At 39.6% G+C, this 25,295-nt stretch overlaps 1 protein-coding gene across 1 annotated transcript in view; it reads right to left on the bottom strand.

The window, feature by feature from the left end:
• Nucleotides 1-996: 996 nt before the first annotated feature.
• Nucleotides 997-25,295, bottom strand: part of LOC311485387 (CUB and sushi domain-containing protein 1-like) — a 285,694-nt gene continuing 261,395 nt past the window's right edge. The window contains exons 60-73 of the mRNA XM_084540754.1: nucleotides 24,445-24,621; nucleotides 23,668-23,853; nucleotides 16,553-16,726; nucleotides 16,346-16,412; nucleotides 15,589-15,695; nucleotides 14,192-14,265; nucleotides 13,086-13,197; nucleotides 12,742-12,921; nucleotides 12,166-12,228; nucleotides 11,216-11,377; nucleotides 9,742-9,854; nucleotides 6,418-6,505; nucleotides 6,082-6,208; nucleotides 997-2,420 (exon numbers count right to left, since the gene is read on the bottom strand). Of these exons, the coding sequence (XP_084396880.1) occupies nucleotides 2,261-2,420; nucleotides 6,082-6,208; nucleotides 6,418-6,505; nucleotides 9,742-9,854; nucleotides 11,216-11,377; nucleotides 12,166-12,228; nucleotides 12,742-12,921; nucleotides 13,086-13,197; nucleotides 14,192-14,265; nucleotides 15,589-15,695; nucleotides 16,346-16,412; nucleotides 16,553-16,726; nucleotides 23,668-23,853; nucleotides 24,445-24,621 (1,790 nt within the window). The 3' untranslated portion in view covers nucleotides 997-2,260. The remainder of the gene's footprint in view (nucleotides 2,421-6,081; nucleotides 6,209-6,417; nucleotides 6,506-9,741; nucleotides 9,855-11,215; nucleotides 11,378-12,165; nucleotides 12,229-12,741; nucleotides 12,922-13,085; nucleotides 13,198-14,191; nucleotides 14,266-15,588; nucleotides 15,696-16,345; nucleotides 16,413-16,552; nucleotides 16,727-23,667; nucleotides 23,854-24,444; nucleotides 24,622-25,295) is intronic.

Raw genomic sequence — 25,295 nt, 5'->3', positions numbered from 1 at the left:
TATGAATGAGAGCCTTTCTGTGTATTTCTTGCTCATATCAGTAACAGGATTTAGCATCAGCTTTCAGAAACAGCAAAGAAAAGGCAAGAACTATGTGACACCACTTCCTTCCCTGTTTGGAGGTCCACGGGTGGACTGATCCCAACTTCCTGGTTGGCTAGCATGTTGTCATGGCAACAAAATAAACAACAGTATAGCATGTGGTCACACCTTCTGCTATCAGGGAGTGTGAAATATAAATGTGTATATACAAACACTCTGTAACCCTGTATTTAGTCATTTTGTCATCTTCTTAAAGATAGAAGTTTCTGAATAAAATTCTCTTTTTTTGAATGACTCATTTTTCAAACCCATTTCAGACCCAAAAATTATTCTTTTTTTCTTTTTTTTCATAACCCAGTCAGAAAAACACACTAGTGCAAAATTTGTGCGGTTTATATAAAGTTTATATTTTGGGGTCCCCAGCAGCAGTGGTTTGGGAAGTCCCATGGGGCCACTGGGCTTTTGAACATATGCGCCTGTTCATCAATATCTTCACTGAAGAAAAATGCCAGAAGAGACAATCAGAGACAGCTATTTGCCTCTGTTTCCATAATAACATGTCCTTGTCTCTCTTTTCCTGCGCAACTGTCAGAGTTGTCTATCTGTCCGTTAGTCTGTGTCCGTCTGTCTGATTTCTGTCAGTCAACCAGTATGCCTGTTAATCAGTTCATCTCTGTCTGATTCTGTGACTGGAGAGTATACTGTAGAAAAAAAAAAAAAAGTCAAGTCATCACTTGACTGAGAGTTCCAACTAGAATTACGAGAAGACAAATCATTTCCTGGATTTGGCCACAGCGGATTGCAGCAGTCGACGATCCTGACAGCTTATTGCCTCCAGGCTTCCACTTGTTCAGCCACCAAGCACAGAATCCTGGCTTGTCCAAGAGTAAGAATCACTTCTCTGACTCTTTGATTGTGTTAGACAGGCCTCCGGAAACCAGTCCTTTCTTGTAGACCAACATGGCAACTCAAATGTCTGGTTTTCTGGTTCAGCAGAGTCTGCCGAGTGCTACAGTGGAATATTGTAGGCCATCGGGCTGACTTGAAGTGTGTAGTAGCTCTTTGTAATATTCTAAAATGTACAAAACCCATCTAGAACAGGTTCTAGAACAGGCTCTGGTATTACACTTGGGGAAACACTGTTTGTAAGAGGCTTGACGTGGTATGTTTTAGCCTAATTAGTTGCCATGAACTCTGGGTAGACATTGTCATAAAAGGCAATATAGTGGCAGAATCTGAAGACAATTACAGGAACCCACCTGAAAATCCGTTGTTAACTCTGTGATTGTCCTGCTATATTAAACCTAACTCAGTCAGCTCTCCAGGTAGGCTAAAACATTTCAAACTTACATGCAACTGCTCTCTGACCATGGATTGTTCACCACTAATCCACCACTCTTACCACTAATTTAATGCCAGAGTCCAGTATTTAATGAGTGTGTCGTCTTCTTGGAAGGTCTAGTTTATCTTAACTCTGCACCGACTGTATTTCATTGTCAATTTCACAGCTAATGATATTCCACCAAAGTGTAATTATGTCAGGGCCATCAAGTCCACATTATGGAAGGGTTTTGGTCCACCACCAGTGATGGTTTATGTTCACATATAGGAACCACTCAGTGTTTGGAGTGGAACAGTCTGTGTGGTTCCCCTGAGGGTAGAACCTTTCATTGGTCAAACCCATGTCTGGCCCGCAGCAGGGGAGTTTGTAGGTCTATAATACTGTGCAAAGTCGGCATTGGAATACGGGGATAGATTAGGGCAAACCCCTATAGGGAGGTTATTAGAGGGTCATATGACGCTGGTCACACAAAGCCCTTCTATAAAATTTTGTAGATGTCAACTGGCACTGGGAAAATAATTATCTGTCTTTATTTGTCATTGTGTCCTTGCTCAAGGAGAAAACTAGTCCACAGCACTAATCTCCTGAACAACCGACTTAATGCTATTTCATGACAGAGTTTTCTACTCCCTCAATTGATTTTCCCTTTAGGACTAAAGGTGGCTAATACCCTTGTTCAGGTAGGTAGGTGGAGCAGAGCTGTGTCACTGCGCAGATTCTGCTGACAGGGGACCAGCATGCTACACAAAGACTGCTCATGGTGACGAGTCCAAATAATACGTCTGTTCTTTTATATTTGTTTGGTTAAACCACACTGCGGGCTGAAACGTGAAGGCTGGACTGAACCACTTTATCGGTAGTGGCAGGTCCGCTGGACTATACCACAGTGCAGACTGTATTGAGCGTGGTATCAAATCGAACTGCCTTAGCCTCGGTGGGCTTCATGTTGGTGTCATACATTGGATTTTCAAATGATGCCTGACCATTGGAGCTCTCATGGCCGACATAGCCATTGAACTGGACCTTCGGACGTGTCCTGGAAAAACAAACAAACAAAAAAAGACATTAATGATACAAGCTTTGTTTCACAGAATTACCTTGTAAAATTAAATTGGATGTTCAGAAAAAGAAAGCACGTTACAATCGAAGCTGCAAAGGCCTCGGAAACATAAAATGACACTTAAACTACACAATTACAGACATTCTCTGAAAGTGGCGCTGAAATATGCATCCACCAGCACCAACTACACAATGAAAAAAACAATCCACGTCTCCAATATATAATCTCACGCAGACATTTATAATAACGAAGCCCCATCCTGCTGGGTATACTGTTTGCCGACTGCTCTGTTACTGAGCCCCCACGAACTGAGTGATGAACTATGATGATCTAGCAGCTAAAGATCCAGATAGTTCGGGGAGTAAAAAGTTCGGGAATAAAACAAGAGCCAAAAGGCCAGGGAATACTGCATTACATCTGTCAGGCAGCTCTGCTTCTGCAGGATTTCCTATGAGTCTGTGAGCTTTTTTTTTTCTTTTTTTTTGGGGGGGGGGGGGGGGTCCTTTGTGCCCCGAATTGTTAATATTAATAATAATAATAAAAAAAAAAACGTATAGAACTTTAGGTAAAAGTATTTCACCTCACTGCAAGACAGCAGTTCTTATCTAAAGGCAACGTGAACATTTTAACTTTTTCATTAGTGTGAAAAGTGTGATTTCAGAATAAAATTTATTTATGTCCTCTTCAGCATCTCCAACTTGGTTCTGTGGTTCAGGGAAATGAAAAATGTATTAGTTCAAGAATTTACAAAAGAGCAGATTGTCCTTGCTCCGCTCATGCATAAGAGAAATCTGTACATAGGCGAAAAGATGCAAATGCTGAACAACCTGAATGTCGGTTATATTTATCTTTGTCTAATATGGCTCTACAACTAAATCCAGAAACAATGTTTACTTAAAAATGCCAAATTAAATTACCCTTCTCTGTCCTGTCAGCTGTCTGACGGGTTGGTCTGCAGCATTCCTGTTTTAGATTTTAAAGGAGCAATCTTTCTTAGAAATAAATTCAAAAATTGCAGGGTAAATTACGGCAGGAATGAGAACATGTACCGTGACTGCCTGCTTCGGTGGTTCAGATCCACGGTGCCCATTTACCCATCTCATACGCTTGTATCTGTGTGTAACCAGCCATCATCCAGTGGCTGTAGTTCAAAATATGTGTATTTACTTTTACTCAGTCAACCTGAATGAGGATCTTATTACAAACGTACTGCAGGGGTTCCAGCGGATACATGATGAAATACGACGACCCCCTCCTAATTTCTCTGTTTGTTGCAGATTACATTTTCGGATAATCAGGTCCTATAATCCAGTTAGATATAATCACTTACTCCCAAACCCTGTGGAACTATTAGCAGGGAGGAGTGCTGCAGCTGAAACGCTGCTTGACTCTGACCTCATTAAGAGTGTATGTACGTGTGTGTGCGTGAGTGCAAGCTGGTAGAAATCCAACCCTTGGGATCCACTAAGCCTACCCTACATGCTCAACCCATTACTTTACAAAACTGCACACACCAACACACACAGCAGAGCGCTCCCTGTGTGGCAGTAGCTTAAATCGCAGCGCTGGTCGTGGCTGTAGGTGCAATAGCTTAATTTTATTGGTCGAATGAAAAACGGCTCACATAATTGTTTTGACAGTATTATAGATACTGTTCAGACATATGGGCCAAAGCAGGAAAAACTCCAGCGTACACACAGGCACCTTGTTTTTAGTGTCTCATTTACTACTGCAGAAGGTGAAGAAATACTATCTATGTCTGTTGGCTTGCCATTATTTTGGGCTTCATGCTATGCTCTCTTAGCAGAATGAACATTGCCTCACACCTTCTGTTAAGTGAGGATGCCTGTTATAGGTAACAGCAGAACGAGGATTTAAAAAGTAACAGTTTGTAGATAAACATGTGACTTGGTTCAATCAGTGGGTTTATAATAGGTCAAATACTGTATTTGTTCTTGATGGCATCATGCTGACAGAGAGATGACAATGAGATTAAAAGACAAAGAAATACAGCCTGGTCTACAGCTTTGAATGACTGCTGTTTTGACAAAGCAGGGCTGCACTGCTCTCCAAAACTTACAAACGTTTTGGAAATGTCACCCCAATTACCTTTAGCTGGTGTTCGGAGTCCCCTCGTCCCATTTACCTGATGTGATGTTCCTTTCGGTTTACACTTTGCCATTTTAATTTACAATCATAAAATATTCAGATCAGTTCAGAAAATTGGAATGACATTTTTCAGCTAACGGTGCAGCCTTACTAAACAGCACGAAGAAAAGTCTGCGGGAAAACTAAAAACAAGAGATGAGAAGTTTGACGGAGGATGTGGCGGCGGGCGGAGGTCTGGTTGCCGTTTGAACCAGATGGATGACAGGCGCTAGTCTTACCTGCCGCCAGGCCCCCAGGTGTCTTTTGGTCTCTCATTGTCATCTGTGTCAGCAGACAATGCCCTGCATACAACCATCAGCTTTAATAGACATCAACTAGCATTGCACACTGGCAACTGGCAATCAGGTTATAACACAATGTAAATGTTAAATGTATTGTCTGCATGGCCCTGCATTAACAATCTTAGCATTCATAAGATTTACTGTGTTAAGTAATTAGTACAAGCACATTCCTACATTTAAAACAGAGGAAGTTTCTACCTATAGAAAGCTGTAGCAAAGGACTAGTATAAATGACAAGCCAACAGATTAATGTGCAATAATGTCTATTGTCAGATGACTTTGAAAAACTTTGAGACGAGGAGTGCAGAAGTCCGACTATCCCTCAGATGTAGAATCCCACATAAGTCTTAAACGTTAAACATAATGATAGCATTTTCCCCTGAGTATGGTTCGGAATTATCTCTCATCTCAAGTCCCTGTAAGTCTTCTGTGAACTTTCCAGGAACAATTATTAATACTTGAATCAGGTTGATCAGATGTAACCTTCATGGTGCACTGGGAGTTTTTAGAGGTATAATTATATTTTAAAACATCTGTAAACCTGCCTGTCATTCTAAAATGGATCAAAGTGCTACCATGTCTACTCAGTAAGGGATGAAGAACTAACAAACTGATTAAGCATTCAAAAATACATTATTAATCTCCTAGCACTATTACTCTTACTTTAACAAAATATAGACCGAGGTTTAGGTGTCATCCTGTCAGCATGGGGGCTTCTTTCCAGTCCCCTCATTTTGCAGACATGCATTAATAAGACTTTTATGAACAAGAGATGAGCTGGAGCCTTGATAGACCACAGTGTAAAGCATGCTTGCAGTGCAAAGAACTGTAAATAAGTAATGTAAAGAATCTGTAGAATAAATTGCCGGATAAGATGGAATCAAATTAAAGCGTAGAGGCTCAGTGGAAAAATAAACCCTTCAGCTGCACCGAAAACCATCGAGTTAAGCATGGATAGATTGAGATCTTCCTGTCGTAATTACAAAAACAAAACATTTTTGCTTTCCAATAGTTAATAATCTGCTTTCACACTGGTTTTGAGTCAGGCAGGCGACTTTTGTTTGTTTGTTTGTTTGTTTGTTTTACAGACATTGCATGCAAAGACAGGAGGCAGGCAGCTGATTTGTATTCTACCCTGCTGGTTGTCTGCTTCTCTCTGATGGATTGATGTTGAGGATATAGCTCACCTGTGCTTGTAGAGGTAGAAGGCAAATCCGGAGAGGATGAGGGCAAAGAAAGGAACTAAGATGGCTGCTGCCACAGAGCTGCTGTTCGTGTAAGGGTTTGACGGGTCCATTGCCATGGTTACAGGTCCTAAGGATGCAGACACAGATAAATCGACGTATGCATTAACTCATACACGCAGGTGCCCATTTGTGTGGGTGTAATAGATGCGTGCTGCATTGTTAGTCTGTATTCTCTTTTTCTCAGGTTGACTGATCTTTATTTATTTTACATGTTTTCTGCAATACTGAGTATTTCTGTTTCCATAATGTCTAGGCTATGTCTACAAACAGACCTACCTTGCCTCGTCAGAAGGAACTTGCCAAAATCTTTACTGTGAATGTGACCCTGGTAGACAAAAGTCTTCTGGTCGGATTCTGCAGTGACCTGGAAATCAAAAGAGTGTTCAGATTGACGTATCGTCACCAGAACTATAATTTGGTATTCTGAAAAATAAACATAATTCACATTGGTTGAACTGTTTGTAACAGTAGTGGGTGATGATATGTTTTTTCCAGCATTTTTTTTTTTTTTTGGTGTTTTCACACTGCAGGAAATGAGAACATTCGCATTTCTTAGAACTCAGTTTAGGGTCTTTTTTGTAGGTCCTACTCCAGTGCAGATACTTTCCCAGTGCAAGAGAAACCTTCCACGATGTAGGTGTGTGTTAACTGGTCCAAACGTAAGTGTATGTTCACTGGCACATAAATGTATCGCCAGCAACCAACATTTTAAAAACACAAAAACACTGTTAAAATGTTAGTTGTATAAGCAACTGCTCTTAAAATTAGCCTTCAAAAAAAATGGAACAAAATTCAGAGAAAAAGACCAACAGTAAAGTCCAGGCTTTATTGAGCCTATAGACCACATTGTTGTATGTTGCTGTATGTCACATAGAAATAATTGATATTGGTATACCAAGCATTTGCACGCTATTTTATCAATGTTCTTGTTGGCGGTGAGAATATAGACAGAATTTAACTCAATAATTTTGTCATCCTTGTTGTATGTCTTTTTAGCGAGTAAATGCTTGTATCATGAATTGTATCTCATCCTATGCTCTGTCCTTTCTCATGTCCCCACCTCCTTCTCCTCTCCTCTCCTGTCCACGACCCCTTGTTCGGAAATTGGAGTAGCAATGTTTCCCCGCAAATCGACAATCGAAATTTCATCTCCTAACAGTAAGATTGTTTTTCAGCAATCAGGAAATTCTTTCCTCCTTTCTTACATCACTTTCCCTCCATGGCTGCCTGCTACTATTCTTTACAATCACCCAACTCAGCTCCTCCATCTTTCCCCCTCTCCCTTCTGCCAACACGTCAAACAGGATCGTATTTTTGATCCATTCCCCAGCTGCAGACATGATCTTCAAGAAGTACCAGCTTCAAACATTACATTGAACTAAGTTAAAAAGTCTACATGGTATATGGTATGGAAGAATACACAAAGCTGACGTTCTTTCTTTCTTTGTTTTTTTCTTCATGTCCGTCTTTACAGTCACACTACTGACATCCAACATATTGAAATAAAAAGGAGCTGATTTAATATAATCAAAGCCTAAGGAAAGAAAATGCAATTTATGCATATGAAAGACAAAATGTGAATACACAGAGGAAATGTGTAATAATAACACAATAACTGCGATTTGTGGACCTGTTGAAAGTTACACACTGGAACAATATCACATTGAGAACATTAACTTTCTGTAGTCTCGGCTGCATGTCTGGGCAATTCATGGTGATTATGTCCAAAATCACTCTCTTGTTCAAGCCATCCACAACAATACTACACTGCCTCTATGACAGACACAGATTTGTTCATACTCAGTGGTAAAGTGAGATTTCTGACACTCTGTGAATCACTTTAATTTGGTGTCACCACTGACAGGCGTTACAGTGCACAATAGTAATTTTCACATCTATAAATGCACAGCATTACATTATCGGCTTGCTAGTTAATACAGAGTGTCATGAATAATGTCAAGAGGCAACCTCCTGGGTGGGAAATGAAGCCAACGTGAATGTGACAAAAACAGCTGTTCCTTGAATTTGAGGCTGGTGAGTCAGTCTCTGGTGACCTCCATGTTAAAATGGCCAACGTTACATCAGAAATGTGGGCTGGATCTTCATACTCAACCTAAATCTAAATTGTATTAATCTTACAGTTATGCATGAATATAGAATATATATGGCTGCTTTGAGTGACAAGTGGATGCTCTCACAGGTCGCTAGCTGTCTGCTTAAGCATCAGTTGGTGCTGTGTTAACTATTCAGCAAAGATATCGCGGAAAAGAGACACCACATCGAGCTTCAGAAAACCTGCGGGTGACATTGCGGTTCGCCCATCTTTTTATGGAGTCCACAGACACCAGAACAAAAGGCAGGGGATAAATATAGTGCATGCAAAAAGAAAAAAGGTGTGATTTTTAACATAGTCTATACCTCTGAGAAGTCACAGCACCTAGAAAAGTGATACCTCTTGTTTGTCCTTTGATCATTTTTATGGATTTAATAAGCAAAATGTAACATTTAAATAAATGAGCGTTAGTCATTTTTATTAACAATTGATTAAATATGTCCCTTCAGTTCTGTAAGGGAAGTCAATGGTGCTACATTCCTAAAATTTTCAAAATAATATGACACCTCCAAATCCACAGCCTGAGTCACAAAGAACTATCTCCAGCACTAAAGAGTCCAAAGGGGTCCTGCGGTGCCCTGATCTCAACACCCTGGAGTCGGACAGGGATTACATGAAAAGGCACATGAACTGAGGCAGCCCGAATCCACAGAAAAGCTGCAGAAAGATCTTCAGGAGGCTTGGAACATCGTAACTGCCAAATACCTTGAAAAACTGTGCACAGGCATACCTTGGAGAACTGGGGCTGTTTTAACGGCAAAGGGTGCTCACATCAAATATTGATTTGATGGTTGCTGTTTTTTTTTGTCTGTTTACTGCGCATTGTATGAAGACGTCTCTCAAAAAGTGTCTTCACTTTACTTTTAGACTTTTTTAACAGTACTGTTGCCGACATATCTGTCCTTCTGTGTCTATAGATCGCTGAGAAGACAGATGGTTATTAGGTACAGCGTCTAGTAGATAACACCTGCGTTCGTTATAATGACAAACTCAACGTCTTAGGTGTCTTCACTACTAAATATATAATAAAGTAATAAAAAAAGTAAGTACTTCTTTTTTGACACAAACCTGACAGCTCTTTCAAATTATATTGTATGTGTGGTAATAAAAGCATATGAAAGTATTCTGGCATTATGATGACTTCTGGCAACTTCCTGAGACGGGAACTTACTTCTTACACCATTGTTATGGAAACACAATTGTCTTGGTAAACCATGCAATGTGTCTCTTTCAAATGAATTTGACTTGTATTTTAATACCCGTTTCATATCATGTGACTCAGGATTTGCATGAAATTTCAATACATCTTTTTTCACAAGTCCCTACGCAGGCCTGTGGGTGTGACGTGAGTAATGTGGCCTGGATGGTACTACTTTCAACAGCAGGGCAGGGTAATAATTCAGCATCATTTAATCACCTCAGTGAGATCTTCATATTCTGTTATTATTAAAAAGATATTGACACAGAAAATAAGAGGTGTTACTTACATATCCATCCATTGCCCAGTTGTCATTTTTAAACTTGCTGTAGTAGTGCTCTGTGGGTCCCTTCACTTGGTAGACTTTCAACAGCAGCTGGTTTTCTTCTGACTTATAGGTACCTTAAATAGAGACAGAGAATTGATGCTGAATATACATTATACAGATTAACAGCAAATGAACTTCTAATTTGTGTTGAAACATCCCAAGCAAAGACAAAGACACTGAGGCAAAGGTGAATGTAGGTTGACAAACAGAAAGACAGACAGACAGACAGACAGAAACCGTGGTGGGTGACAAACAGTGAAAAGGAGACGCCTTGACATTTTGAATTATCATACGCTATTTCCTTTACTGAGCGTGTGACACATTACTGAGGAGAAAGTGACATTTACCCTTCAGCTACATGTCTCTACTTTTTTAACTAGAGTGTCAGCACAAAATCTGCTGCAGTTCAATGTGACATGTCCATGTAAGAGAAATATCAGAAATTTAGAATTCAATTTTTGTTGATAGGTGAATTTGAATGCATTCCCCGTTTTATTCACCTGCCAGTCATTCTCATAAAATATATATTCCAAGCATCTACACTGCGTACAAATGAAGAATTTGCCATATACCTGCTATGGGAGGTTGTTTCTCAGGTTATAATGTGGCTCGTTTGCAGTGGTGGCGAGGCGCCCAGATATACAACTTGTTCATAACTGCCACCACTACGACTGTCTGTTGTAATATTTAAGGTGTGAATCATCGCTTTCTCTCCCCTGTATGCTCCACAGCTCTTTTTGTGCCCTGCAGACTTTCGGCGCTAATAAAAAATGTAGGTTTTAGAACAGATACCAGCGATGCCCAACTAATGAATGTGAATGACAACTGGATCTTAATTAACCCGGGGTGTATTTACACCCACAGCAATGGTTCCCCACACCCATGTAAAAACTGCAACTGTTCAACTTCTACGATCAACTTTCATCACCAACAACTACAAATGCGGTATTACAACTCTGCTTTACACGTAGACAAGTTAATTCAGTTACAATTTAGCCACAGTTTCAGTGTCATAAGGTATACGTAGTAAAACACTTACAATACACTGCATGACTTACAACGCAATGTGTTTTTTTATTTAAGAAATGAAAATGGACTGAAAATGGTTTTACTGGCTCAGCTTTATATCACTCATTACAGTATCCATGTAATCTGCCTCCACAATGATGAAAACAATAATTTTATAGGTATTTTTCACCTGGATTTAATAATGTTGATGACTATTAACTTGCATCCAATGCAATTAATGCCCCTCCCTCCTGTTTAGCTTTGAATTTACAGGAAATGTGTAGATATTTGGTAACAAATGCTACACTGAAAATGAATATGACCGGTGACTTCAAAAATGACATATTAATTGATCTTTTCTGAAACTACTCAGGACAAACATATTTTTTTACTGGTTTCTTTGTTTGTTTTTTTTGTTTTTTTTTACCTGATAATCTTATGGACACTCCGCTGGTCTCCAGTAATGTGACGTTAACTCTCCCACTAGTGGCATTGAACCCAGTGACTGTAAATGTGGTGGCCTGTCTCTTCCCCAGGTACTCGTAGAAACCACTCCACTCAGAGTTTGGAGAGAAGACGTCCACTGGAACTGCAATGCAGACACATCAAAAAACAAATCTGCTTAACAATGATTCTAAAGATTCAAAAGCTGCTAAGGTTGATATTATAAATACCACCGCCTCAGCATCAGTGTCTTTTTGGTTTGGAGCTCTTTTGTAAGCCAACACTGGGAATCTTCCATGCTAAAGGTCTTGAACAAAGATGACGGATCAGGATTGCCGTCAAGTGTTTGCCAAGACACGTACACAACATGTGTTTTTGACTTGGCAAGTGCTTGAGGGTAAATTTACTGTGCTTCTGGATTCTTCATAATTGAGCAGGTCAGTCTGAAGCCCACACTTAGAAGTATGACTTATTTAAAACTCAGCAGCTGCAGCATAAAAAAAAAAAAAAAAAAGAATCCTGACAACTTTGCTCTTTTTCTCTGTTGTTTGTCTCCCTTTGTCCTATAACTGCATACACTGATTACAAAATCTACTTGAAAGTTACCATAGTATTTCACCTGAATGTTTTCACATATTTTTTTTTTATAGGAGCCTAGCTGCACTGGGTTCGCACAACAACTCACTGACATCCTATAATTTTGAAGCATACTGCTTATCCATCCAGACAGCAACCCTTGTAATCAACACCTCCATGTCCATTCTCTCTCTAGAAAACAGTATGTTACATACCCTATTAATAAAAAGAAGAACAACAAAACACTACTATATGTTGTGAAGTCACGGGAAACAGTAGAAAAACAAGTTAAGCAGCAATGTACGTGACTTGTGTATGTACTTCAGTGTATGTGCATGTGCTATTTATTCCGCATACCACGAATCTTGTTCTTCTGGACATCTGAGTCTCCTCTGCCTTTGGGATTGACTTTCACTCCAACTGCAACATGAAATAATACATTTAGTTAGGCTTTCTTGACATGTCAAGCTGCACAAACAACGGCTATCAAAGGCCTGGTGATGTATGACATTTAACATATAAAAGGACGGAGTAAACAAGAAAAATGATCCAAATAAAATATAATCTAATTGCCTTATACACTGACATTTACCACTTAAGGGGTTCCACAGCCAAAAACAACCCAAGAACAAGACAGGAGACCGCTGGCAGCCTGTTTCTTGTCTTATAACCTTATTGTTTTGTTGTCATACATCACAGCATTCCCAGCCATCAGCATCTCATCTTTGAGACTCGATAGAGGCATGGAGTGTGTGATAAAACTCCAGCATTCATACGCCTGAGGCTGATTTACTAGAGCACAGAAGTAATATCAGGGTGATAATCTGCATCCATCTTAAACCATATGGGATTATGACATCCAGTTTAGGTTTTAGGCATGTCATCGGTCTCATTTTACACAGGCTGTGCATTTTCCAGGAAGGATCTGAATACCTTTACAGAGAGGTGGTTTTCCCGACCATCTCCCGTCACTCTTGCAGGTTCTGTGCTCTGATCCTCCAGCCAGATAGAAGCCTTCTTGACAGGTGTATATCAGGGTGTATCCCAAGGTAGGCAGGTCCATGGATCGAACGTCTACATTACTGGGGGTCTCTGGCTGTCTGCATGAATGAGCTGAGCGCGTGGGAGGAGAAGTATTAGGTTACCACTGACATTCATGCCTTAGATTAAACTAGCAGAATGCTTCTGTCCATAAAAGCTAATTCAAAGCAGCTTAAACCTTATCCGAATTAAAGTGTGTTTTGCTACAGCTATGAGGACAACAAGCTATTCCTTACCTATGCACTCTGGTTGAGTTCCACTCCAGGTTAGGTTTTCTAGGCACGTTCTTGTTGTTGAACCAAGGATGTGATAGTTTTTACGGCACTTGAAGGAAATCTTACTGCCAACCTAGACATAATGAAAAGCACAATAAAAGTCTCTTAACTCATTGTTAAACCCATAGCCTCGTAAAAGCTGTCACACTCAGCAGCACGAGGTAATTGACATTAAACTAGAAGAAAATCTAATCGTCAAAACCAATAACTTTGAATTAACCCCTCAATTTTCGAGTAACCCTTTAAATCCCAGGTCTGATTTCATAAAATTTAGTAATTATTATTAAGTTTATTAAACATTTAAACTAAAATCGTTACTCCTGCATTACGTGCAGTGCCTGTTTTCTCTGGAGGTGTTAGTAATCCTTCCTCTCTTTGTGGAGATGTCAGGGGAAATATGATATGAGGATGATATCCAATTATGCCTTCACAAATTGAAGGATTTGCATGTTTGCTTATTTCCATTAAGGATTGGACAGCCAGTATATTCTATCAGCACACTCTTATCTCTGCTCCACACAGCTTGGGGCCTAAGATGAAAGAAAATATTACCTAAATCCAACTTTCGAAATATGGGAGCCACTTTTGACAAGGCATTTACTTTTCCCCCTGTGATTCAGCTGTTTTAGACCCAGTCTAACTTATATCAAGACGTATGCATGTAGGCATTCTTTGTGCAATTTTGCAACGGTTTGTTTTCACTCATCTTGCCACTTTATTTGTATCACCTAGAATAGATAGAATACTGCAGTCATTTTTAACCAGGTCTTAAATACTACTCATCATCACATCGTTTTCGAATTTTTTAAGTTGATCAGTATAATAAGAACTTGCTTACAGAGTTTTCAAGATGAATTTTAATCTAATCACCTTATTAACTAAGGGGAATCTTTCATTTAAATTGCATATGCACAGATGTGGATGAGGAAACCAGTTCATACATCTCATCTGAGAACTCCGGTATTTCTCTACTATTTTTTTTTTTTTTTAGTATTTTCTGACTATTTTATTTCTAGTTGCTGTAATTTGATGTATTATCCAGAGCTTTCAACTGATATATTTCTCACCTGAAAGCCTTGGGCCATTACCGGGATACCATAGGCTGGTGTTCCTGGATCACGACAGCTGTTGAAGGCTGGGTCTACACACACACACACACACACACACACAAATACACACTGAATGTTGTATGTTTTCACATTTTTAAATTTTTCTACATATCAAAAAAACTTATCACTGTTCCAAGCAGAGACTCCAACTATATACTGACACCCATCTATATACACCTTCCTATATACTCACCCAATCAATTGTTTCTGATGGATGTTTGACTTTTTGTTTTTACCTACACCACTGAGATTTGCTTAGAACTGCTAATAATATTTCAGTGTCTCAGCAGAATTACTATGCACCATACATAAAAGGTCTGGCGTGTAAAAAATCAGCTGGTGCTAAAATCTAAAAAACTTAATAAAGAAAATGCAGTACAAAATAAAAAACGTTTTTTTGTGCGTTGGTGGCTGCACCACAAAACATTACATGAAGCACTAAAATATCAGTCAAGACCTGCCGATAACATCACTGATATGTTCTGTATGACAGTTATTTGCAGCACGGGAACATGACAGAGATTCTGCGATTGCTGTGGTGTTGCTACCAGGCTGCTTCACACTTTAGCTGTAACACGCTATTTCAGCCTTTTCTTCCTTGTGATTTCACATCTTCTTCCAAAATAAGCTCCATGCTTTCAGAACAGTTTCCACAAAAACCTCAATTTCACTTCAAGAAATGAAAGGCTGCTTTACAAGATAAAATCTTTATGGAAACCAAATGCCGACATCAAACCCACCTACTTCATCCATTGATTAGATCAAATCTTCAGCTCCAGCTATGCTCGAATACTAATGCCACAATGTGTACATGAGCGGTCTTGTTTATCTATGATCTGATTCCAGAAAATTTTATTCATGACTTGTTGATGATAGGATTTCTTTTGCAATAAACAAAATGTCTGGTTCCCTAAAATTATGAAAGACTGTAATAGGTATGTTTGAAAGCTTTATATATACATTCTGTTAATGCTAGTAATGCTTTGTCAAATGCATGTAGCTTTTTGTGTGATGTAAAGGTGAATTAGATGCATTGATCACTATTACATACCTCAATTTTATTCAAAGTGGACAAAAAGAAAACCTTTTTATAGAAAAGAAAAGGTTAAGAACCTCGTCCCAGACACAAGGTCATTGCTATAAAGGCGGTAGTGTGGAAAATCTGTAATAATTACTTTTGTTATGATCACTGTATTATTTTTCAAGTAAATATAAATCTGTGATGATAAAGTCAGTGTGCTGAGTTCCTGTTTACATTTTTGGGGCACACCATTATAGTAGCATATGGTTTCAGTTTTGAAAGCTGCAGCGTTTTTTGCAGGTAAACGTTATGAGGTGTTTTATCTGTTAGTTACCTATACAGGCTGGTTGTTGGCCACTCCAAATCCCGTCAGCTTGACAGACTCTGGATGCAGAGCCTACCAGCAGATAGGGAGAATGGCAGTAGAACCTGACCTCTGACCTGTGCAGGAAAACAAATATTTATTAAAAGATATGACACACACAAAGTGACAAGGTGTATTTAAAGAATCGTTCTGTTTCCACTTGATTATTAGGTGTGGTTTTATTTATTTCATATTCTTTATTTCACCAGTTTACAGAAAGAGCTTCAATTTTTCAAGTTTTTTTTACACAGTATTTCATTTAGTTTTACTGGAGTAATGAACGTGTGCACCTTTGTCACCTGAGTCACAAGTAAATACATTCAGTAGTAGAAACACTGAAACTGTCACATCACTGTCACACAATAAGACCAACTACAAAAATTATAAAATTTTAAGCCAGCAGAGCTTTTTTCTTTTCACTGTTGCACATAAATTTGGAATAAAATATTTTTTTACATCTTCTCGTGAAATAATTGTGACAATGATTTTTTGATAGATAAAATGTATATATTCTCAAAACTTTATTGATCTCTTTCAAAACATATAACTGATGTGTATATATAGGAATAAAAAGAGGAATGTGTCTGAAAACAATTTTTTTTCCAAATCCATAGGCAACAGTGTACATGACTATACTGAAATACATGTAAATAGGTTCCTTTAGTAACACACAACATATTTGTTAAACACAGCAGTCGTCGCTTAGTTATTTACAGCTATCACTTACCGGTATGAAAAGATGTTCCCCTCTCTAAATCCTTCTCCAGGAGAGCCAGGATCACCACATAGAACAGCTTGAGAGAAATCAGAATCACAGTCAGCACACCTGCTGGTTTGAACTGCTCAAATTACTGAAAGGTAGTGGGTAGCAGGGTTGTGCATTAGTTAGTTAAGTGTGCCGGAGTTAACAGTATGTACTGCGCTGGCAACTTACGCAAACACTGTGGTATGTCTCCCGTCCATGTCCCATTCCCCTCACAGGTTAGCACAGCCGGAGTGGACAACTGATAACCGTGGAAACAACTGTAGCTAACACTCGATCCCCATGAGTGGTCGGTCCCTTCCACTTTCCCATTATTCACTTGAGGTGGAGGCCCACACTGGATCACTGAAACACACATCCACAAGGATATGTAAATGATCATCTACTGATGATATAAAATAAATTAACATAGTTCAAGGGATGATAACGCGGTTAAGTGATTTACACTGCCACCTCTCAACCTGTGTTGTATTTGTGTGTGTGTGTGTAGAATTTACAAGCCCTCTTGCCAAGTATGCTTTATATATGCCTATAGCATATAAAATATTCAATATGCTAATGTCAGCTCCAGCGAGTGCATAAATGAACATTGCTTAGACATTTTTACAGTGGTCTTCCACTTTAACTGGCAAAACAAAACTTGTAAACAAGTAGCACGCAAGTGACAAGCCATTGCTGTCACAATCAGGTTTTAATATGTTATTTGATCTTTGCTAACAGATACATTTTTACCTTCAGCAGAGACAAGTAAAGGAGCACAAAATAACATGATGAGCACTTAAGAGTGTCAGAGTCAGAAAGACAAGCAGTTAAGACATTTCTTTGGTGTAGCGCTAAGATGTGAAGATACTGAACAATGATTGCACAAAACATTTGCCAAAGTAATACACTTTTGTGTGCAGGCTCAGGAGGCAATATGCAGGGAAACACCGTACAGGGCTAACCACTGTGTGATACGCTGTGCTGCCTCTTTCTAATCCCTCACAATAGTAAAACTGCGATCCCTCCGAGGGTGTTGACCTTATGGGTTTCAGCAGCAGGGATGTGCAGTGTCTCTTTTACTTCCTATCTGCACCAAAAGTTACAAAAGTAAAAATGTATTGCATTGTGTTGACTCACAGCTGCTGTATGTGTCAACCTATATATGCAGCAGCATTATTTTGATCAGTTCTCCCACACAGAGCCTGGCTCATGCGTGGGAATATTTTAATTCATACTTGTATATTAGCTTCCAGACCAAAAACAAAGCAAAGGTCTATTGATCATTTGAAAGCAATTCCATTGAAATTCTGCATCATAGCAACATTCCCAGACCGTAAGCTCAGTGAACTAGTTGTGAGGTAGTTTATCCAAAGGCTAAATGTTTGTGGTGGATGCTGTTATGGTGTCACACCATATGACCTCCTCCTCTCAGATCTTTAAAGCCAGCTGTGTGAACCAGTTAAGACTTTCGGCTCGACTTCGGCATACCTGGCAATAGTGAGTTGAAGTTAAGGGACAAAACTAGAAACAAAATGAATTCAGGGGAATATGTCTAGAGTGCTACAGATTGAAGATGTGACATGAATAAATACAAAAACCCGTATGGATTTTTAATATCATATGACCTAGGTCACCATATATAAGTTATTTAACCGAAACACAAACCATGCTCAGCATCTGAACTAAGAGTATCTGGCATTAGAGTCATTCATGATTCTACCCTGGTGACTGGAATTACTGTGATGTTGCTTTCCTAAAATCTGCTACATTAAACGCTGGTTAACTATAAAACATTTTACAACCTTCAATTCCTACACTGGGATTTTACATAAAAATATATATTAACTGTGATAAAAAAGTATGTTTGTCATTTTGAATTGAGTTGTTTTGTGCAATAATTGGTCATAAAATGAAATGTGATGTGATTTTGTAGGTAGCCTATAAACAAACACCAAAACACAAATTAATAAACACAATTTGTTGGTTTATTGAACAAAACCATTTAAAGAGTCAGTGGGAGTAATATGTGAAACCTTGGATTTAATTACTGGGTAATCCTCCGCAGGCAACAATAATTTTAAACTGCAGAGCTGACCTGCAGAACTTCTATTACTCACTGCTTGATCTCAGTCATATTCGTAGGACGTCTTTTGAGGTCTGGGCACTCCAGACTTGGTTTGAAGTCAATTTATAGTAAATTCTCCTCAGCGCTGCATTGCCCGTAAGACATACTTGGAGTCATATTAGCTAAGATGAGTAGCCACGTTAGCTATTCATCTCTGTTTATAGACAACTTGTGGACTGATCAGTACTGAAACCTTTTGTTATTACTTCCTAACCCTTTCCCTTGACTCTAAGTTTAAAGCAGTGTTTTTGGTTAGAGGCAAACGCTTCTTGTGAATAGAAAACTCAAAATGTTTTTATAAATCAACACATCCAATCTTGTTTCATTGATTGAACTCCAGATTTGCCAAGTCCTGCCTCCAATTAGCTTCTCCTGATGTCATTAGCCTTAGGGTTCACTCTCTCAGTCTATTAAACAAGGAAGCAAACAATACAATGATTTGTTTGTTGTTAGTTAAAATAAATTGTGTTTGCTCTTAACAGTGACTTCGGATGAAGTTCGGAAATGAAAAACACTAATTGACACACGGTGTGAGGACGATTTCAAAGGCTTCCCTTATTTTTTCTTTTCACCGTATACTTGAAGCTCAGTGTTGCAATTTGTTCAATGGCTTCAGTGTTTTAAAGTTTGGAGATTTATTGTCAAACTAAACACTGAGATCTAGTCACAATGCAGTACTAGGAAGGAGTGATAGATCTAAGAAAGAACAATAAAATCCAAACAGTCAAAAAGCAAGCGAGGATAAAAACAACTGTGCAGTTAAAAGTATAAATATTCCATTAAAAAGGGTATTGCGTGTGCAAAGAGTTTGGTATCGCACATGAAGAAGTGTGAGAGAGTTTTTGAGTCTAGCAGCTTGTCGAAAAAAGTCTGGCTGTTCTGGACCTGACATTGTGAAGCCTTTGTCTTGAGGAACAGGGGAGTTAAGCAGTCCATAAGTGGGGTGGGAAGAATCTTCATTGAAACTGGCACCACTTTTTCTGCATCTCTTGATGTCCTCGATTGTAGAGAAGCTACAGTTGGTGATCCTCCGTGCACACTTAACTACCAGCTAGTGCAAACAAAGATTATTTTTAAACTTCACATAACCAATGTGATAGCCAATCGTCAAGAAGATCAGGCTGATTGGTGTAAATTAAAAATCTGTCAGCTATCAGGTTCAGTATTGAGTGTGTGTGATCATTTGATAACACAGAATTCACACACGGTGAGTTCAACGCATCTTTTAAAGATCCGCAGAAACTAGCCGCGCGTGTTCACACATGCAAGGGTATTTCGCTCGCTCGGATGTCTGTGGATATAACTTCATTACACCCTGATAAACATCTCGGTGTGTGCATGTGCCAAACTCCCAAAGATAATGATAACCATCTGCATGGTTTCAAACATCTAATAAAGTCAGTGTAATTCTCATCTAACCAGGAGACAGATGGTTTCATGCTCCATTCACTTTGCTATGATGATATACTGTGCACACACGCATACACAGAGAGAGAGAGAGAGAGGCAGACGCACAAACAACACATACATCGTGTATGGACAGAAGGCACAGCAACAAGCACATAAAGCTCATGAAATGAACAGTACATTTACGTACAGATAGCAGTTATGTATGACATCAACAGTAACACTATACACCATATGGACATCTTCATTCTCTCTGTGCTTAAACATTACATTTTTCTGTGATCTATTTAGCTACTCTCTTGCCCTCTTGATTTCTCTTATTTTTCTTTGTACTTGTCTCTTTTCTGTTTCTATTGAAGTGTGGTCACTCTTTGGGATGCAGAATCAAAGAGGAATTAACAAAAAAAAAATTTTGAACTACAGAAGAATATGTATCTTTCGCTTGTAACGTGGCCATTCCTAGGCAACCGCAGCTGCTTGCAGCAAGTTAATCAGCTGACTAATTCTGTCTTTGTATGTCAGCAGTGTCCCGAAGAATGCTTTGCATCTCTCAGAAGTCATCCTTCCAGCCTTCTAAGAAAGTGTTTCATTTCCCCATATTATTTCCCTCTGTTCTACAATGTGTTCTTCTCGTTGCCGGACCCATTAAAAAAAAACCTGCACACAAGTCAATGCCAGTTTCTTAAAGCATGTAGTTCATCATTTCATTGCTGCCTGACTCCAGGAACAATAGCTAGTGGCCGGCCAGCAGCTAAAATTAATCACTGAATGAGTTTTTTTTCCTTTTTTTCCCTGAAACAACTTTGTTGTTAGGGAACAAACCTGGGCAGTCTAAAAATAGTGGAACACACTCTTATTGACTTCAGCAGTTAATATTCCACACCAATATTTCTGCTGGTCTCTGATGCCCAAAGAACACTTGTGCCTGTAATTGAAGGTTTCTGAACTCTTTTATTTGTGGCTTTCCCTTGTTGTGAACAGACTGGGGTGGCCTCGCAATCCAGAGGAAGAACTCTCATCCCTACTTTCTGACGCCGCCTGCTCTTCTCTCAGCCACAGCGATCACTGACTCCATTCCCTGTCCCCCCCTCCTATCATGTTTCCTCTCACGTCTCCACACTGCGTTCGCTCTTACACTTTGGTCTCCTGCCCCCCTTTCAGTCTGCTTACTTTTTTCTCTCTCTCCCTCCTCCACCCCTCTTCCTCGTCCTTCTGTCTTAGCCCCAGTCCTCTTTTATCTTCTTCCCCTGCTTTCCTGGTCTCCTTCTCACATCATTACTGCCTCTCCCTCCCTCCCTTTGTCTTTTAGGCGTATCTCTCTTGGCGCAATTCACCCAGCCAACACATTTTATGGGCTTAATCCCTTTTCTCACTGTGTGTTTACAGGTTTGGGGGCAGGTATTGATTTGCCTCTCTTTGTTTTTTCCATCACTTGCTTCCTCTCTCACTTGCTTCTCTTTTGCTTTCTGCTCTTAGCCCCAGTGATGGCTCATCACATTTTACCTTTTTCATTCACTTGCTTCACTCTCTTTTTTCACCTCCCATTTTCTTTCTTTCCTAATCTCTGCATTACTCATTGTGTGTTTTGTGTCTGGCTCTGTGCTGATCTAATGTTTTCTTTCGCTACACCACCTCATCCCTTCGATTCTTCCTCCTTCCTCTCTTTCCCTCCCTCCTGTTCACTCCTCATCATTGCTTTGCTCACTCAGTCAGTCTCTCCCTCATTGTAAAGGCCCAGACATACAAAACTGGCGTCAGAGAACTAGCGGCGACAAAGGCTGAATGTGCTGTCGCCTCACGTCGCCTGTGTCTGGGGCTAAAGGTTTTTTTTTATTTTTTTTTCCTTTGCTCTGTGTTCAACTTGCACTTGAACACAGAGCAAAGATTACAGCCTATTTGCATGTGTGTGTTCTGTTCATGCTTGAGAGGAAATAAATAACAGAACAGCAGGTGGAGGTCATTGCGAAAGGGAAACTAGAAGAGCTATGGCGGTGGATATAAAAAGCATTATGCAGAGCTTGTCCGGTGTAAAAAAAAAAATTGTGTTCAGATGAGATCAAGATAAAAAAAAAAAAAAAAGCCTTATGTGTGTGTTCCCCCTTGACTTTGTCTTTTGCTTTGTTTTTTGAATTCTCTTGCATTGGTTCGCTAAGCTGATCAGCCAGTCAGAGCGAGCTCTCTCACTGATGGCCCCCACAACTGATTTAACATGTTCAATCGGTCGAATAGCCATTGACAGAGGTCCAGCTAGTGCCAACAGTGCAGGACACACCGCAAGAACTAGGGCCACAGCTGGTACAGTGATGGACAGCTGCAAGTCTGACTTGATTAATGTTTCCTGGCAAGCTATAGTTTGCATAAGTAACAGCTCCCTCGTTCAAAATGTTTCAGTGTGTCTGTGCATGAAAAATGTGTTTTCCCAAAACAATATCAAATAAACACTGAGGTAGAAGTAGAACCTAAAGAGGAAAAGCGAGCTGTGAAGGAGGGCAAAGAGAAAAAGAAAGAAATAGGGGGCTTGCTCTTATCCCTTCTTTCCTATTCTTCCTGTAAATTTCACCCTTAAATTTGTTGCCCCTGTCTCACTCCCTATCACCTACAGTATCAAAACTTCTCTGTTTTCCCCTCTCTGCATCTCTCTCTGTTTCCCTCTCAGAAGCTCCTCTGCCGGCTTTCTCAGTTTTTTCATCTCGGTTCAAAGCTTCTGCAGCTGCAGGAGCCAGCAGGAGGTTTTCTGTTTGTGGGAAGAAATGGCAGGGAGGATCTCAGGAAACATTCCCTTTTACTGTTGTTGAGTATCATAGTCTAAACACTAAATATGGGCTGTTGTAAAGGTCTGACTCATTTTATTTTAATGCATTCTTTTTTATACCTTCCTTTGTGTTTGCGGGAACACAGAGAGGTTTTTGAAAATAAACCCTGATTTAACACTCTGCTTTTGTAAGGAGCAATGTTAATCTTCTCTTTGCCTAATCTTCCCATTCTAGTGTATTGTTGAGGTCACAGTCTATTATTTATAATGCCAGCTTACAATGAAATACTATTTTTCTTGCTGAAGTTGTCTTGTTATTGTGGGTGTTTTTTTCTGGTGTGATTGCACAGCTCTATACAAATAACCACCTTCACCCTTGTTATTAGATAACTTATGTCACACTGTAACTTAACAAATTTTCCATTTCCAGTCAATGTTCTGTAAGGTGTATTATTATAGTGTGTAACATAACAGAACTCCTGTATATATACTCTTTACTGAGTCATTCTCTTGAAATACTTTAATGACTTCTTCACTTAACATTATAATACATTTCCTGCCCTTTCTGATCAATCAAGTCAAGTTAAATTTATTTATAAGGAAGCATTGTTCAATGGTGTCAGTACTCCAGGCTTGCAAGCTCAATGCAATCTACTTAAATCTATGCTTGTTGTATCATGTTTACCTTTTTTCAAGCAATGCTGCTATTAAAATGCTATGTTGCTGATCTTAAATATTTCTATCAATAAACAGATTTAAGGTATGCTCATGTGGTTAGGGTCTGTTGAAACAGATAAACGTCTCTTTTTTAGAACACAAACCCTACGAGTCTCATAAGAAGTAACATTATCTGGGTCAAGTGAAACTGATCAAATCTATTTTCAAGAGCGAGTATGTCACAAAAGGACCTGTCAATCCAACATTGCAGACTCTATATTTAACTAACCCTGGCCTCAAAATGGAATATTATTTTGCAGAAATACTATAGAGGGAGTACTATGAAGTATCAGCTCCTCATACCTCTACAGCTGGGTTTGGTTTGGTTCCAGGTTCCATCTTTAGTGCAGCGCAGAACGCTGTGTCCAAATCCTGGTGGTTCTATCAGATGACCGGGGTTGCAGCGGTAGGTCACTGTGTGGTTGAAGTTAAACTCACTTCCTAGATAGATGCCATTGCCAACAGGCCCAGGGTCCCCGCAACTGATCACTAGAGGAAGTAAAGGTAAAAGTCATGAATGTAGTATGTACAGTTTCCGTCTGTCAGATGGCGTTGTTCCACTAAGCTTAGAGCAGTACATTAGTGCACAAAGAGTGCAAATAGATTTCTAGAACCACTAATCTTATCTAATCTTTTTTACTATAACTACAGTACAGTCTGAAAAACCGTTTCTCCACCTCCTACTCAGCTTGCTCACAGGCTGCCTTCCTTGACTTCCCTGAAACACATCCCTGCTTCATTTCATCTACCTCCCACCTTTTTCTTCTCCTCTTCCCCAAATGCCTGTCTGCCTGTTTGAATATACAAGTTAAAGCCTCAGACACAATCAACTTAACCTTGCACAGTCCTGAACCTGCACAGCAGCATGGCTGTCCAGCCCATGCACAATTTATATTACTCTTGAATCCTTTACTACCAAAACACTGCTATGCATTCAACATCGTAGACATCGCTTTCAGCAGTATTTCTAGGGATAATGAAGCTAGCTCAGCCCTTGGTAGTTTATCATAATAATAGCTACAGAGGTGTTTTTAGAACTAAGGATGAAGACAAATGGTAATAATGTTAAACCCATCCTACCAGTGCAGTCTGGTGGTTGTCCTGTCCATGTCCCATTTGTCGTGCAGTGTCTTGTGGTCAGGCCTGATGTTTTGAAGCCTTCCCAGCATGCATAAGCCACTGAGCTGCCGAAGGTGATGCCATCGCTGAAGACAATTCTGCTGTGGGCCGGGGTGCCAGGATTACCACAGGATACAGCTGAAAAGTGAGGAAAAGCCAATCAGCGATGATTAACCACAGCGATAATACTAATGTGAGTAGTACTGTCTTGCTGTCACTCAAGGCTGATCAGCTGTGGGCTGCAATATTTGAGATTATCACCACAGCCAGCTAGAAATAACATAAAATATGTCCTTGAGGTAGAGTGGCCAGTACTGGTAGACAATGTCTTGGAGAGAACAAAGTCTCAGCGACGAGTGCATAGAGAATTCATATTTATAATTTGATACTGGCTGTATGCTTGACATTGCAGCATTCAGTGAGACACGCAGGTGTTCATTTTCACAGTCTCTCTATCAAAGCTTATGTCCTAAAACCCTTGTTCTCATAATGAATCTGAGGGTTTCCTTTCTGTTTTGTTGGAATAAGTCCTTCTCAAATATGTCTTCAAGCATAGTTTTTTGGACCAGTCTTTGCTTTTTGAGCTGCTCTGGTAGACTGTGATACAAGTGTCAAGGGAGTTCACATGAACGCCGACAGCAAAGGCTCTGCTCTAAACTAGCGATCCATCGATCTTTAGTTTGCTGGCACAGCACATTAACAGAACTGATAGGAATTAGCGACCGACCGCAGCACATTTCACTAATAAGATCATGACAGCCGACAGCCTTTAACAGTCAAACGCCCGTTGATGGGATTCATTAGTTAGAACC

This window comes from Chelon labrosus (genome assembly GCF_963514085.1).
Source record: "Chelon labrosus genome assembly, chromosome: 3".
NCBI lineage: Eukaryota > Metazoa > Chordata > Actinopteri > Mugiliformes > Mugilidae > Chelon > Chelon labrosus.
This window is presented reverse-complemented; position numbering and strand designations above follow the sequence as displayed.